The 17,236-nt window shown below is 43.0% G+C and overlaps 1 protein-coding gene across 1 annotated transcript in view; it reads left to right on the forward strand.

Moving 5' to 3' along the window:
• SYNJ2 (synaptojanin 2) overlaps positions 1-17,236 on the forward strand; it is a 73,359-nt gene that overhangs the window by 18,758 nt on the left and 37,365 nt on the right. The window contains exon 5 of the mRNA XM_066616090.1: positions 16,959-17,042. Within this exon, the coding sequence (XP_066472187.1) occupies positions 16,959-17,042 (84 nt within the window). The remainder of the gene's footprint in view (positions 1-16,958; positions 17,043-17,236) is intronic.

A 17,236-nucleotide genomic window follows, 5' to 3' on the forward strand; every position in this document is an offset into this window, starting at 1 on the left:
TCCTCTTCAGCTGTTTTGTCTAGTTGCTTACTGGTGTTGTTTTTTTAGTTAAGATTTACAGCTCAGAAACTTTTTACAAGTGAAATTTTCAGTGCACTGAAAAAGGTCCTGTTTTCAGAACAGGAAAAGGACAGGAGCGCAGTCTCTACCTTACACAATCTCTACTGTACTAATGATTCATTTTTCTCATGGGCATGATTGGCTAGACCAGGTTCATAGTAGAACTCCTTCCTAAGCTGCAATAGTCCAGAATGGATGAAAATACATTAGGAACAGTTTTAGGGATGAAACTGGTGTAGTTAGATGTAGCTGGTGTCACATAGGGGTGAAGTGACTGAACTGTGAATTGGAATTTCCCTGCTTTGAATCTTTCCTCTACCATAAACTCACTAGGGAGTCTCAGGCAAGTTGTTCTCTCTCAGCATCAGCTTCCCAGATACAACATGGAAATAATATTTTACTGGTTGTTGTAACATCAATATAATAATCCACGAGAAGCGCTTTGCACAATGAAAGTGTTATATAAATATTAATAATTAGGCTGGATCGAAAAGATTTTTAACTGTTCACATGGTCACTGTCCATTCAGAAGGTCCAAAATGTGTTTTGTTTAGAGTGATTTTATAGCAGACATACTTTTAACATTTTCTAGTTGTATGGAAAAATGCAGTTTATTTTTAAAGGTAGAGGATTTTATCCAAATGCCCAGCTATTGTGTTTGTAAGTTTCTGGTCTTAATTTTTTTTTTTTGCTTATGTTCCTTTACATTTTAAACCAGGGGCTTCCAAACTACAGCCCATGGGCCAGGTCTGGCACACCAAGAAAAACCTCTCGTGGGGTGGTCCCGTTCTATTCCACTGCCTCACATAGTCACACCCAGTCTTGGTAGAAACCTGCACCAGGCACCCACTTCCCCCGGGAAATCAGGGTGCAGAGTCTTCTGGGGTGATTAGCTGTGGAAGTGGCTGTCTGGTCCAAGTTTCTACAAAGATCAGGTAGAAGGCAGCAGAACTGTAAGATTTTGCCACTGCTGCACCATTCCTGAGAGGCTTTTGCCCAGGTATCCCCCCACAAACATGCGTGACACAAAAGACGTGGTTGAAACGGGGCCATGATTTATTCCATTACAAGGCTGCGCAGCGATTGGTGCAATGCAACAGGTCCTAACTATACTCCACCCCCCTTTAGTGCGGGCACCTACCTAGGAGGAGACAGTTCCTATCTGAGCCCTCCTTTGGGCGAACCACCTTGACTCAGAACCTGAGCTTGCCCAAGGCTCCCCCAGGTTCTTCATCACCAACCCCTGGAAACAGGGTCCAGCCAGCTGAATTGTTCTGCCCACCCTGAGCCAGGGAACCACGAAGATGAGCATCCCAGTTCCATTCCGGGGTCAAGCCAGGCTGCCCCCGTTCCGGGTAGCCTCGGGGCTCCGCACTGGCCTTAACCTGGCCTGTTGCTTGCCTGAAGGTAGACACCGGTTCCCTATTTCTCCTCCTGTTCCTGCACTACCCTGCCACGGGGGGGGGGGGGGGGGGGGACTAGCCTAGCACTTAGCATCCCTCCGCCCCATCTAAGAGTCCTTGCAGGACCCATTGCAAGTCTGACAGAAAGCTATGGCTCCCGACCTCTGAGAGATGCACACCATCTCCCCTGTAAAGGTGCAGCAGAGAGCTCACTGTATCTGGGTTGCGAAGCACCAGGCCACCAGCTGCCAACACTTCCCTCCCCAGGTGCGCATTCACCTTTCTTCTGGCTCTATCAACTCCAGCCGGGCTTGTAGTACACCTCCAAAGCTGGCACAGAAGCAGATCCAACCGTATGATGATCATGCCAGGCATCCAGCTTCTCAGTGTGGCGAGATCTTCTGCTGCCTGCTGCCTCAAGGACAGCCCTGTCCTCAGGCAAAGGTCATTACCACCAAGGTGTATGAGAAGCACCTGGGGAGGAGGAGCTCCCTGTATACACTCATACCATGGTCAGTAACTGCCCCCACTTCATCCCTCTTCTGGTGGCCCACTGCACTGAAAGCTGTGCTCCCAGGCCCAGCTGAGATCCAAATTCACTCTTGAGAGCTTGCTTGTGAGTCCAGAAGACAATGGAGTGGCCACAAATCAGTGCCCTCGCTGGCAGGGAAAGGCCCAAACCTAACAATTAAAGAAGGAAAAACAAAACAATGTAAGTAAACACGAATAATCAGGTGATAACTAAGATGACCCGCCTGCCTTGGGGCACACATAGTTCTTAAATGCCCGAGATCTCCCCCTACCTATTCTTTTGATCTCTCCACTATCATAACCCATACCAGCAGCAGCCGTTACTGCCCCTATCCTAACTGAATGAAGGCCAAACTTGGCTGAGTCCTGGCCAAGGCCATCCAAACACTTCCTCACCACAGTCTGGAACTGGAACCTGGTGAGGGGCTCCAGCCTCTTCTGCCTGGTGAGGGGCTCCAGCTTCCTCTGCCCCATTGGACCATCATTGACATCTTGGGATCCACTCACTTCGTGCACCTCCTGCACTACGTCGGCCCCATTCCCAGCACAAGTGCTCCTTCCACTTGTACACAGAGTGGCCTGTCGGACACACCTCTTTGAGCCACATACTCACGCAGCCCTGCCACCGGGCAAAGTGGGGAGTTCCCTGCCCCATTCAGTTGGACCCACTGTCCATGACCAACCTGGTCTGTCTTCAACCGCCTCAGCCTCACGCCAGCCTGGATCCAGTGTACATCCGTGACCCGTAGGGCACGCTCAGAGGAGTCCCACCTACTTTTTGGCAAAACCTCACCCGGGCGGAAGGCCCCCCCCAAAAAGGACAAGGGTGGCAGCCCTAAACAGCAGTGCTTCAAATGCAGTAAAACAGACTGCACTGAATGACTCACATAGTGAGGCCAGGAGGTCAAACGTAATAGGCTGCCTACTGTCCCCTCCCTTAGGGGACTCACGTGACCACCCTGTTAACATTCTCCTAATGTGAAAATCCCTGGTGCAGTCAGACAGCCTGCGCGCCTTGGCCTCAAAAGCCAGGGCTGCCAAGTAGCCGCCAAGTGTATTACTTGCCCTGCCTTTCGACCTGAGTCTGACTAAAAACTGCATCACATGCTCTGGGGGGATGGGCCAAACACCTGGGAGGCCAGCAGTAGCCCTGAAGCCCTCAAACTCACCTACTGTCCTTTTATAACTTGCCCATGTGCTTGGGGCCAGGGAGGCATTCACTGCCCTGTTGACTTCTCGCACCCAAGGTTCCACAACCACTGGGGCATGGGGTCCGGCTCTTCCCTTGCGCAGGGTGCCAACTGGTGAAAAATGCTCCTCCTGGAAATGAGAGAGAGCATCAGCTGTCCCATTAGCCAAGCCTGGCACATGCCTAGCCACGAATAACATGTTAAGACATAGGCATTGCAGTACAAAGGCACGCACTAAATGCATGACTCTTGGGGACCGGGAGGTTTGCCGATTTATAACGTGAACTACTGCCAGATTATCACACCAGAATTGCACTGTAGAGTCCTTAAACTCCAACCCCCAGAGGTGGACAGCAATCACAATGGGAAAAAACTCTAAAAAGGTCAAATCAGCTGTAATGTCCAAGTGCCAACTAGAGGACCATCTGCCAGTGCACCATCTTCCCTGAAAATAAACCCCAAAGCCGGTGCCACCTGCAGAATCCGAGTGGACTTGCAGCTTTTAGGAAGATAGCCCACATGCCCGTATCCTCCCACATTCCTGGTGTCACTCTGATTCAGTGATGATGCTTAGAAGCCCCTCTAAGGGCATTTGTCTGCGTAAAATTGGTTATCAAAAGCAAAACCCAGCAGGCAGAGATCATCTGGGTGGACTGGCAGCAGCTGAAATGCAGACTCAATGTAGCATATTGCCATTTGCGCCTGAGACCCACAACCTCTGAGAATAGCCAATGCCTCGTCAAATGACGTGTACTGCACCGAGCAAAAATCCTGCAGTATACCATCATTCACTGAAGCACCCCTGGGGAATGAGAGGTGGTGGATCAGCCGGTATTCCTTTGTGTTTTCTTGGGCATTATTATTATTATTATTATTATTATTATTGCTATTATTGCTATTATTGCTATTATTGCTATTATTAACAGTATTTATATACCGCTTTTCAGCTAAAAGTCCACAAAGTGGTTTACAGAGAAAAATCAAATAACTAATGGCTCCCTGTCCCAAAAGGGCTCACAATCTAAAAAGATGCAAAAGAACACCAGCAGACAGCCAGTAGAAAAGACACTGCTGGGGTGAGGTGGGCCAGTTACTCTCCCCCTGCTAAATAAAAGAGGAACACCCACTTGAAAGAGTGCCGCTTACCCAGTTAGCAAGGAGAGATATGCCTCTTACCCAGTTAGCAAGGAGTACACCCAAAGGAGAGATGCAAAGGTGTGGCAAGGGAAGTAAATGAAAAAGGGGCCTAGTACCCTGCCTGTGTCAACCTCCCTACCTATCTCCCTCCTCACCACATCTTCCAAACCAGCCACTGATTTCAAATTATTGGCCTAAGCTGTGACCCTGAGTCCTTTACAGTTGTTCAAATCACATTAAATGAACACATAGGGGAATGACATTGCCATTGGCCCAGAACTCATTCCCAGAGCTGTCTGCATGGGAATTCCATTGAGGCATTCTGATGAAGGTTTGGAGGTAGGAGGCAGAGCATCTTCATTTAATGCAGGTTTAGATGTCTGCAAAGGCCTTTTTGTTCAGAATGTGCATACTATGTGCATACTATCAGGTGGGTGCATGTGTAATATGGGTCTAGTAGTGCGATAGTAGGAGGTATGACACTTCAGTTGGCAGATAGTGGACACATGGATTGGTGGTTGAATTTTTACAGAAAAAATTATAGCAGGCTGAAGGAAATTCACAAGTCCTAGGCCCCTATTTCCTTTCCCTATTTTTGCATAGGCAGCCCCCAAATAACCTTCCAAAATAAATAACCCCCAAATAAATAGCGGCTAAGAGGACCAAACCCAAAAGGAAGGAGACCAGGCCTCCTTGCCATCTTGCTTGTAATTGCAATGAAATGCACAAGGAGAAGGAAAGACTTTCTTTGTGAGACTTTCTTTTTACGACTTCCCTGCTCATAAAATCACATTAACTGGACTCCCACCCTAAAGACCTGCCTTCTTTTCAGGTATTTGAGAGGCAAGTTAAGACATTCCTGTTTAGGCAGGATGGGTTCACCTATTTTTTTTTTTTTAATGATTCCTTCTCTGCCTTGAATATGTGACTTTATCTCCTGCAGGGTGACTGGACATCCTCTTTTTCTAGGACATGTCCTCTTTTTTAGCTTTGTGTCCTGCGGTGGGACTCTATCATTACCCTTGCATATATGAGGTAGCCAGCCAACCAATTTGACCAATTTTTGTTAATTTTCCTGCGCCTCACAAGCTCAGGGTCTTTTGTGGGTTCCCCGACCCCAGGAGAAGTCACAGGTTCTTTATGAAGCAAAGAGAAGATATTCACCAACTCCCCTTTCCAGATTTTCTCCTTCACTGACAAGACCAGGTGATCCCCGAGAGGGGTGGAGAAGAAATTGGACAGCTGCAACGCTGTAACTGAATCCCCTGCTGTCGCTGGCTGAGCTGCGAGAGGCTGTGGTGGCTGCATCTACATGCACCCTTGACTTCAGAGTTGGCAGGCAAGGCATCCAGCGCCACCAAGTTTGGTGGGGGGCCTGCAGGGCCTCCTTTGTCCCGCCACACCTGGGCACAAACTGCAGCCTCTGCCGCAGAGCCCTGAGCCCCCTCACCCTGTGACACTATAAGCCCAGGTTGTGTGATGGCCACTGCGGTGGTAGCTAGTCCCTCATGCCCTCCTTCCCCTTGGGATGTGAGTGCAGTAATCTCCTGTGCTCCATGTCTACCCAGAAGCAAGACCCATTATACTCAGTGGGACTTACTCCCTTGAAAGTGGAGCAATGACTGGAGCCATATGGTCCAAGCTTCTGCATGCCTACTCAGAAGCAAGCCCCTACTCAGAAGCAAGCCCCATTATAGCCCAAGGGGCTTACTCCCTGGAAAGTGGGACGAGGACTGCAGCCCTATGGTCCATGCCTCTGCATGCCTACTCAGAAGCAAGCCCCACTACAGTCCATGGGGCTTACTCCCTGGAAAGTGGGGCAAGGACTGCAGCCCTATGGTCCATGTCTCTGCATGCCTACTCAGAAGCAAGCCCCACTATAGTGCATGGGGCTTACTCCCAGGAAAGTGGGGCTTAGGATCGCAGCCTTAGAGCCCAAGGCCCTGCATGCCTGCTCGGAAGCAAGGCCCATTCTAGTCCATGGGGCTTACTCCCAGGAAAGCGTGACTGGGGTTGCAGCCCCAGAGCCCCAGCCTCTGCCTGGCTCCTCAGATGTAAGCCCCATTACAGTCCCTAGGGCTTACTCCCCTGAAAGTGGGTGACCCTCTGCAGGCCCAGCGGGGGCGCTGAGATGGTGCCCGCCTCCCGGGCTGCACTCATGCCACTCATGCTGTGGGTCACAACCCACCAGTTTGGGAATCACTGATCTAGAACCTTTTGAGGATCTGGTCCCAGTTGCACAGTATATGGGTACACTACCCTAGAAAAGCTTTGGCCAGTTTTTGTGTAATAGGATGTTTTTGCTGCTATTTATTTTTGCTTTTTTGCTGGGACATTATACGAATTCCCTTCATGTGAATTATCTGGATATTGAAATAATATTCACATGATCACTCTAGTGCTCATGTAGGATGAACAGGGAGGTAGAGGATTGGAGGCTTGGTCAGGGAAAAAATGCACCAGTGCCAGAAGTCTGAGAAGGGACAATGATTGAATGTTGCCCAGGGAGCAAAATACTAGCATTTCCATCCCCAGTAAAAATTATGCTGTCAGATTATGTTTACACTGTTGCTGTCTTAAGAAGGAAATCTGAAAAGGATAATAGATGTTTCCTTAACTTATTTATAGCATTTGCTCAGAAAGAATTCATCAAATTGCAAATAAGTTTGTTGGAATTGTGACCAATAGAAGTCTTTCAGTGAACAGTGAAAGAAAGCATAATGACTTGGGCTGACAGTGCAGTTAACATGTATTCCCAGAGGCCAAAAAGGAAACAATTACTCACAAATAAATTACTTTTTTGGTTTGGTGAAAAGGAGCTAACATGTTGCTTTGTATTTTTCTACACCGAAAAGGGCAGGTGGCAAACTGGTGGTGTTTGCACAAAAGTCATAATCAAAAGTAAATACGACTTTTTTTAACCTAATATATTCTAAGGATTGAAAAGCATCCATAAAGAATTCCTAAGTTCATATAGCACATTTAATCATTTTGAAGGAGCGTGAGAGAGCCTATTCTACAAGTGCCTGACATATGGCTTGCAGTCTGTATGTAATTTAGAAAGGCATTGTATCATTCCTCAGAAAATCTTGATAGCATTATAGGGATCTCAGCATTTTTGTTTTTTTCCCCCCCATTTTGTATCTAACAATTGTTTGATGAGAAAGGTTTGCAAATGTAATTACCTCAATGTATGCCAATAGTAAAAATACAGAATTCAAAGCTTGTTTGATTTTTAAAAAATGTTATTTTGAGGCAATTTGAAAATTGGGGACAGGATAGGGAGAAAGGGGCTGACATGATTTTCAGCCTTTAAAATGCTGGGGTAGAAACCTGAAATATAATTTGTATACTGTGAGATCCCTCTCTGTCTAACCACAAGAAATGTGATATTGAAAGAAATGTAGAACTACGACCATATCTGATATGGATTCTAAAGATTATCCACTGTCATCTCCATTGATTAGAACTTACCTTGGGAATTGAATCTATCTAATCAAATGAAATGTTGGTGTAATTGTTTTAAGGACCTCTGTGATGGAGGTTTCATTACATACTTTGCAAGCAATTCAACATTTGCATTGTAAAAAGCTTTCCATGTAAAACTGGAATCATTTTTTATATTTGTTGTTTTGTTTTAAAGCAGGTGTCCCAACTTTTTGGCAGGAGGGGCCACATAATCTCTGTGACACTGTGGAGCTGGGGAGGAAATCAATTTGCATTTAAAATTTGAATAAATTTATATAAATTTACATAAACAAATATATTTGAGATGGGACTTGTATGAATGAATGAAAGTCTTGCAATAGCTCAAGGTTTATAAAGGCCTTGCACAAAGCCAGGCCAGCTTTTTCTTTGCTGCTACTGCTGCATCACAAACATGAGACAGCAAGCAGTGGAGGGGACCCTCCGCCTGCAGCTCATGCCAGAGGTTGAACATTCGCCCTCACACTGAGAACAGTTGTGCCTGGCCAGCACGGGCACCAGCTAGTCTCTGGAGGGTCAGAGGCTCATTGAACACTGGAGACTCCCCTTGGGCAGGATTGGGAGTCCCCGAGGGCCACTAATGGCCCCTGGTCCAGGATTTGGGCACCCCTGTTTGAAAGTAACTTTTCATGACTTTAAAGACTATGATGGGCAGCCCTATCCTAAAGCTGGTGGCTCCACCAGGTGCAGCGGCACCAAAGTGGCTACCGCTGTATCCAGCGGCATTGCTGAGTCTGCTAGAGGTCCCCTTTGTCCCCTTCTGCCAGGGAAAGCTCCAAGCCCTGCCATGGGGCTTCTCAAGTCTGCACTGGCTATTTTGCTGGCGCAGACTTGAGAAACTCCATGTCAAGCCTTCCAGCCCAACACAGAGTTCAGGATCCAGTGGAGCAGAGCTCCGCCCTGGTTCCTCTGGCCAGCTTTCCACGCGGCACTGAGGCTCAGTGCTGACTGGTGCTGGCCCAGCACTGGTGGCCCCCTCCTCTCTGGATGCTGCAGACGTGATTTACAGCACATTTGTGACACCCTGCACCAGTTCTGGAGCTCAGCACCAGTGCTGAGCATCTTTAGGATTGAGTCCCAAGCCCCCTACCAGTCCTCTATAGCAAAATTCTATGCATATCTATTCAGAAGTAAGTCTCATTGTGTTCAATGGGACTTACTTCCAAGAAAGTAGGATTGCAGCCCTAGAAAAACCAGCCAAACACCTTTTACTCTCTCTTTACCAGAGATATTTTCCAGGCTTTTGATAACTTTTGTTGGACCATTGCAGATTCTCTTCAGATTCTTGGTTTTCTTGAAACATGGTGTTTGGAACAGAACACAGTACTCCAGCAAAGCCCTCAGCAGTCTGGAATGTAATGGAAGAAGTACTTGTGTTTTCTCCTTACTATTATGGGTTGCATTTAGAAGAAAATTATGTGATTTCTTTCTTTGCAATGGCATTCTCCTATAAGGTCCCTGTCTGCTTCATTGCTGGCTAGACAAACATTTCTTTTTTATTTTTATTTATTTATTTTTAATTAACACACACAAACATACAAATATATAACATACATTTATGAGTGCTAAATACCATATACCATTACTCCTTAATCATACTATATCTCCTAATCTACTACTCATCTACTTCTGCCTCTTATTAGTTTATCCATTTATTTATATAATATATACTAAATTTTCCCTAATGCCCTGTACTATATTTTCTAAATTTTCACTTTCTATCAAACATACTTACTTCAATTACTCATTAATATTAAAACAAAATAATTTAATTACCAAAATATAACATATAAAACAATTCTTCCATCTACTTCTACTTATTTATATATTTCATATATCAAATATAATAGATTTTTCCTATTTCCCTATAATATATTTTCTAAATATTCACTTTTGATCATTTAACATAATAACCACCTATAAAACAATTCATCCACACGTGAATATTTCCAGCTATTTTTTCTAATTCATTCTAATTCATATATATCAATTTTGTGTGTATTTGTTTTTTAAGTAAATTTAAACCAGTTATTAACGAAATAAAATCCTCCAATTTTCTTTAACCCTCAGGTTAACCCTCAGGTTTCTTTTTCTTTCTTTCCATTTTTTCTCCTGTAATATCTTTAATAATTTATCCCCATAACAGAATCCAATAAGCCCACACTTTTTGTGTAAGGTGTGTTCATTCTTCCAGTTAACTGGGATATGTTTTCTTCTTGTTGTTCAAACAAATTTTGTATTTTGTGCACCCATGTTACTGTATCCATCTTCTCTATTTCAGTCTCCATCAGCATCCCCTCTAGATCCTGTTGATTTTCCACTCTTCTAATTTCTGTATCCACTCTTCTGATGATGATGATTTCATCCCTCACCATCATCTTTTCTGCTTTCTCTTTCTGTGTATCTTCTACTTGTTTCTTCACATTTTCCAACTGCTCCTTGCACACATCTATCTGTTGAGAGAGAGAGTCTTTAAACTGGCCTGAATCTGCAAGGACCAACTCAACTGCTGTCTTCTCATTGTGAGCATTTTTTCCAAATTTTTAAGGATCATTTGAGTCCAAATATCTGGAACAGGCTCCATCTTGCAATTTCTCTAATCCACAAGATGTCCACAGCATATTATTCTCCTTACTTCCACCACATGTTTTTTCAGTCAGGCATTCTTTGAATTTTTCTTACAGATAACAGTGTGGTTAATGGAGAAAAACAAAATGAAAGAAACAATCTCAAGAAGACAAAACTCTTTCAAGTCTAATGAAAATTATGTCCACAAGCAACTCTAGATTTTAGTCCACTCACCAAATTATATTTATAGTTATAATCCATGCCTGATTTATTCCACTACAAAAATAAAGAGCACTTTCAACATCCTTAAAAAGTTTCTGATTAACGCCTTCAATGTATCCAGGGCTTTTAGCCAAATCAGTCAGTCAAAGCCGGGGACAATATTAACACATGCTTATCTTAAATTTCCAACAGATTTTATGCTTCATGCTTTTTCTTCCATATGGTATCTTAGCACGGAGCCAGCAACTTGATCGCAGGCACTGCACCTCCCCCAGTACGGTCCCTGATGATTAGGTTTCCGAGAAGAAAGCCCTCCCCCCCCGGTCTGGCTTTCAAAATCTCAGATACCTGCACCGTGGAAAGATCTTATCTCTCCTGATAAAGATCTTCAGATCCTCTTCAGACCTGCAGTTTTTTTGGGGAAAACAGACCATCTCTTAGGAACCCCTGGAGACATGTCTGTTCATCCACTGTTGGCTCCTCCTCCCGTCAACAAACATTTCTTCAAGTAGGAAATATGCCAACTTGACCTGTCTCAGGTGTAAGATCTTGCATTTAATTTCATCTTGCTTATTTCTGCCCACTTTTCCAATTTGATGAGCCCACCAAAGAACTTGGAACCCCTCCTCCCCCAAAATGTGATAACATCTGCAGGTTTTAGAAAGAATATTTCTGTTCTCCATTACTACATATATCATTAATGAAGTCGTTTTAATGTTGAGTGATGCTGGACCCAGGCTTGAATCTTGTGATATTCTACTTTTTATATCATTGAAAACAAACAAACATTGACCCATTTATTTATAGCTACTTTTTCGGGTGTTTTTTTTTTTACAGTGCGTTGTGTCAAACTTCAGTTGGTGACAGTATCTGTACTATATATGCAGAATAAATTTGGGAACAAATCTAGTGAGATGGTGTCAGAAACCATATTGGCATATTCCATCCACTACTTTCTACTTCTAATTAAGTTTCTAAATTGTACAATAAGTTTGTTAGCCCCCCTTCCCCCCTGTTTCATATACTCCCATGTTGACTTCCCAGCATCTTTCCTAGTGTTGAACTGAGGCTACTTTATGATGGTGGTCTACTTTTTGTACACAGGCATCACATTTTCTATTTCCTGAGACTTCTCCCAATCTGCTTGATTTCCCAAAGATTAACTACCATAATGAGCAGTGGTATCAAATGTGCTGACACAACTAACATAAGAACATAAGAACAGCCCCACTGGATCAGGCCATAGGCCCATCTAGTCCAGCTTCCTGTATCTCACAGCGGCCCACCAAATGCCCCAGGGAGCACACCAGATAACAAGAGACCTCATCCTGGTGCTCTCCCCTACATCTGGCATTCTGACTTAACCCATTCCTAAAATCAGGAGGTTGCGCATACACATCATGGCTTGTACCCCATAATGGATTTTTCCTCCAGAAACTCGTCCAATCCCCTTTTAAAGGCGTCTAGGCTAGACGCCAGCACCACATCCTGTGGCAAGGAGTTCCACAGACCGACCACGCGCTGAGTAAAGAAATATTTTCTTTTGTCTGTCCTAACCCGCCCAACACTCAATTTTAGTGGATGTCCCCTGGTTCTGGTATTATGTGAGAGTGTAAAGAGCATCTCCCTATCCACTCTGTCCATCCCCTGACAGAACAGCAATGTTGTGTGTCTAATGAGAAGTAGTAAAAAATTCTAAACTTTGAACTAACAGTGAAAGAGGCTAAAGGTAAGATTTTGACATGGTCAGTTAGGCTCATATTGGCAGTGTCTTAGGGCAATTCAATTATATTTCTCTTCTGTTGTTTTTCAAAATGTTGATTTTCTGTGAATTAATGTAGGCTGCTGCAATTAATCAAAGGAATTTTAAGCAGTAATGAAATACAGAGCTTGTGATTTCATGGCAAAATAAATGAATTTGCCTCCTGAAATATTAGCAAAATGTCAGTTGTTTGTAGACTCTTGAAGGTGACTAGAGAGAAATTCATTTATTTCAATCTACCCAGTAGCTGTCAAAAATTGGAGAGATTTGTAGCAGTTAACACAAAGTAGTGAAGAAAACAAGGAGATGGTGACTGTGACACTACTGGCCAGAAGACTGGAGTAGCAACTGACAACTAATTGACAACTCAATCCTATTCTTTCCCTGTTGATTTCAGTAGGGTTTACTTCCAGACAAGTGTGTATAGGATTGCAATCTGTATATTCTGTGGAATTCCCCCCCCCCCCAATAAAATATGGAATATAAATGCTCCTTTAGAAAAGTAATAAGTACTACTTTTTGCTTAGATGAGTGACTGCCTTAGGAGCAATTACAATTTTGGATGGAAGAAGGATTTTGAATCTCCAGTCTCTGGGGAGCCAATCCTGTAAATGTTGGGATCAAGCTATAATGACATATAGGGAAAGGCCCACATAGTAATTGGCTTAAGCCCTCTACCTTATCTAGCTAGTATCTGGGCTGAAAATAGTGAGTTTGTAGGATTACTCAGTATGCAGGAGTAGGAGGATATAGCAGTGCAGAAGGTCCCTGGTTCATTCTGGGCATCTCCAGGTAGGGCTTGGGGAAGGACCTCTGTCCAGAGTCCAGGTGAGCAACTACCAGTCTAAGTAGACAATAGTGAGCTCAGTGAATCAGTAGTCCGATTTGGTATAAGGCAGCTTTAAATGTTCAAGGGCCTTGCAATCTTTTAATAGTTTTGTGTGTAGTGGTTTTGGAAAGTAGTGGTTTTGGAAACTTGTCATGCATAGGTTAAAACAAAACTGCAGCTGCTGAAATTCCCACTGAAATTCCCACTTAGTGAAAGTGCTGGGTCTCTGTATTTTATTTGGTCAGACAAGGAGTCAAGCACAAATTCTTTTTGTGATGAAGAGAACTGTAGACCTGGGAAGCAGCAGGGAACACAGCTGGATATGTAAGTGATAGCTGGACCTCTGACTAGAGGTGCTTCTCAAAACATCAGACTGAAACCAGATCCAGTGATGTGCTAAGTAAACTGAAAATGGGTCTTTTCGGAAGTAGGAAGGAAGACATTTGAAGAAATGGAAGCTACTGAGTGGCATCCCCTTAATCCACATCTAACACATGCCCTTCTTGGTAGTTGTACTACATCTGAGAATATAAAATGGGACTCTATGAGATGGCTGAAATCGTATTTGTTTTGGAACACAGAAGCCTAGCAAGAAAATCTCTCCTTTCTTATAGACTACTGGATTGTCAGCAATGAAGTAATAACTTGGCTGAGTATAATTCAATGGGAAAAAATTGTTTCCACTTGCTTGATAATGGCATGCTGGCTCTGTGCTTTCATGAGTAAATGGCACTCCAGGATTCAGGAAGGGGAAGGCTCTCTGACCCCCCCTTACACTGCATTAGTTCTGACATTTTTTTTACTGGTTTAAGGAGAGAAAGAAACAATTAGCATTATCTCCAGGCAGTTCTTTTACACATAAATGGCATTCCTTTGTCTCCCACTGAGTTAGCCTTCTGGCATTTTTGCTTAGCTATGAGTCATCTCTCTTCCTTTTTTTTTATGGGCTAGCTTAGCTGTAGTGATTCACTCAGCTGCACAGGCAAAGAAAACAAAGCAAGCCAATCTCAAAGTATTTTCTGCCTTCTAAACCAAAGCCAACAGTCTGTGTTTTAACTTATTTAGTCATTTAAACTTGACCTCCTTACATGGAAGGTAAAACTAGCAGGAGCAGGCAAAGCAGCAAGCAATGAGAAGTGCAGGAAGTTGGGGGGAGAAGACTTAGAGTCAGCATGTGCTTCATATGAATATGTGCGTGTTTGTGCGTGAGGGAGCTTTCTACTTGTGTTGCTGCAAATTCTTTGGGGTGGGCCCTCAAGTTCTTCTTCAGGTCCCCAGAAAGAGTCTAAATGACACATTTTCATTCTGTCATATTCCAAGTAGGAAAAAAGGCATTCTGTCTATTTTCTTCTTGGAAGGAATGTGAATTGCTCTCTTGTTTCATTTGTATGCCTGCAGGACTATGTGATTCAGCAACACCACCCTTTCCATAATTGAAAAAAAGTATTTAATACTCAAAAGTGAATTTTTTAAAGCTGGAAGCAAACAAATTGGTAGCTTAAGTTGGTGTTTACTCATTTTATAACTAGTGATGATTTAACATATTGACTTACAAAAATCAGCAAGAAGTGGTATTACTTTGAGCTGTGAATCAGAACTTCCCCAGTTTGCGTATTGCCTCTGTCATGGACTCAGGAGAGGTGTCTTGAGGCAAGGTACTCTATTCCCACCCCCATTCTCTGCACTGGAAGGAACCTGTGGGTTCAAAGTTCTGGAAGGAGATGAACAGGGTATTATGGTTTTTAAATTGGAAATAGAAAGGGTATGATTTTCCTAGTGGGGGAGTGGTGGGTTAAAAATATTATAAATACAAAAATAATTCTCCCCCATCTCATGTTTTCCAATTCTGTCACAAGCGACTTTATAAAATCTTTTATTGTTTGTAACTATCCATCCTGGGACTTCTGGTGAATCTGACTGAATGGAAAATTCACTTGGTAATTGGGGCTTGTGTGTGTGAGGAGCTTGGCATTCCCTGTATTCATGAAGACTCTTAATTAAATGCAAATAGAGTATACAAATTATCTATGGTCCCTAGGCTTCCATTTCCTTTCCAGCATAGATATTGATGCAGAACAAGGTATGTGACCATGTACAGCATGCTTATGAAAGAAAGTTCTTAAATGACATATCTGATACCTCTTTTCTGCTGCCTTCTGGGAGGGTCATTGTATTGAACAATGACACCAGTATTGCATATCACAGGTGGAAATGGGCCAGGATTTCATTGCTAAATATAGACTAAGGCAGTAAGCTTGCTTTTCTCTGGTTGCTTCCATTGTCATGTCATATGGCTGCATCTGGACTCAACTGACCTAAAATAGGTTATAGGTGTTAGGGGAAGCAAACGTCTTTTGGGCTTGTAATATATTGGCAATAGGGGTTATTGTAAAATCTTTTTTATTCATGTTTACAAAAAACAAAAAGAAATGTACTGTACTTATTTCTGGAATAAAATGATTTAAAAAAAACATCATGGAAAAGGACACCAAATTATCCGTCTCAATGAAAAGTAGAAGTAAGGGTCATCAAGCTCTTATGATGGAACCTATGGCCAAAGTACAAGATGTGACTGAAGAAAATAGTGGATAGATAAAGCTGATCCATTCAACTGGTATTACTTATCACTGATTATAAGATTTGATGAACTTTCCAGTAGCTAACACACCAGTACAAGAGTGTGTATGAGTGCATGTGCAAACCATGGCTGTCCCAGCCATGAAGCAACGTGATGCGTCTTACATCAGAAGTTAAGATTCCTTTATAGAGCATTAAGGCAAGTACCAGTGTAATCCATACTCAGAAGTAAAATCCATTGTGTTTAGTGGAATTTCCTCTTAGGAAAGGATTTTAGTCTGTTTGAAAGGAAAATATTAGTTCTTCAATTACCATAGCCTGTGTACTAACTGAACCAGAAAGTACATCAGTGTGCTCCTTGTTGCTTTTTAAATTGTGTGCTCTGGTCACTTAGACAAAACTCAGGCAAAATATACTGATGACACTCATGGAGTGGTGAGTGCGCACACGAAGATGGCATTTGGGGGACTGGGGTGGCATGGGGCATGCTGCCTCAGGTGCCAGGAGGTCTTGGGCCAGTCCTGGTTTGCATGCATGCAGTCATGTGTGTACACCAGGAACAACAAATGTTTCAGCCAGAGGACTGTTATACCTCAGTTGCATGGAAGAGAATATTGTGGCATATACTTTTTTCATGTTATAATCTGCAAGGCTGTAAAGCAAAGCGTTAGAAGTTTCCTCATTTACACAAATATTAAATGAATATAAGCCCTAATCATAGAAGGTAGGCCACCCTAGGTCTCTGTCTGACTGAGCCAATTTAAAGCAAGCTAGTTCAGGTCAATTGCATAGGTAGTGAATAATCTTCACTGTGACCTAGTCTTATCATGGGTGTGCTCTTAATTCCAACTGTGTGTTTGTGTGTGTGTGTTTCCAAGTAGCTGCGTCTACTTGGGTTCTCAGTGCAATGTTAACACAAGATTATAACTTATATGTTTTGGAGAAGGAGTTGTTTTTAATTCTTGTTTCTTTTTATATATATTTTTGTTTTGTTAATTTTATTGTGATGACTGTTGACTGCCTTGTCAGTACTTGAAAGGCCAAATAGTAACCTGCAAAATAGATAAAATGGTTGCTTCACAGTCAAATTAAACTGATGACTTCTCCAGCAAGTGAGAAGTTATGTACAGTAGTTAAGAAATGGCCAGAATTTGCATTAATCTGAACATGCTTTGTTTATTTTATTCCTGCAGACAATCTATTTGGACAATGATGTCTCTTCCTTTGTTCAAATTAGAGGTTCAGTTCCATTGTTTTGGGAACAACCTGGGCTTCAAGCAAATAAGGTAAATCATTAAGAGATGTAGTGTTATGCTAAGGTCCCTCATAGTACAATATTTAAGACCTTAATAATTCAAGATGCTTAGAATTGCATCTAGATCCTAAATGCATTTACAAGGACATAATTCCTGTTAAAGATAGTGAGACTTACAATTCAGTGCATGTTTACTTGAAAGTATTATTAGGACCG

The sequence above is a fragment of the Tiliqua scincoides genome, chromosome 1 (genome assembly GCF_035046505.1).
Source record: "Tiliqua scincoides isolate rTilSci1 chromosome 1, rTilSci1.hap2, whole genome shotgun sequence".
In the NCBI taxonomy this organism is placed as follows: Eukaryota; Metazoa; Chordata; class Lepidosauria; order Squamata; family Scincidae; genus Tiliqua; species Tiliqua scincoides.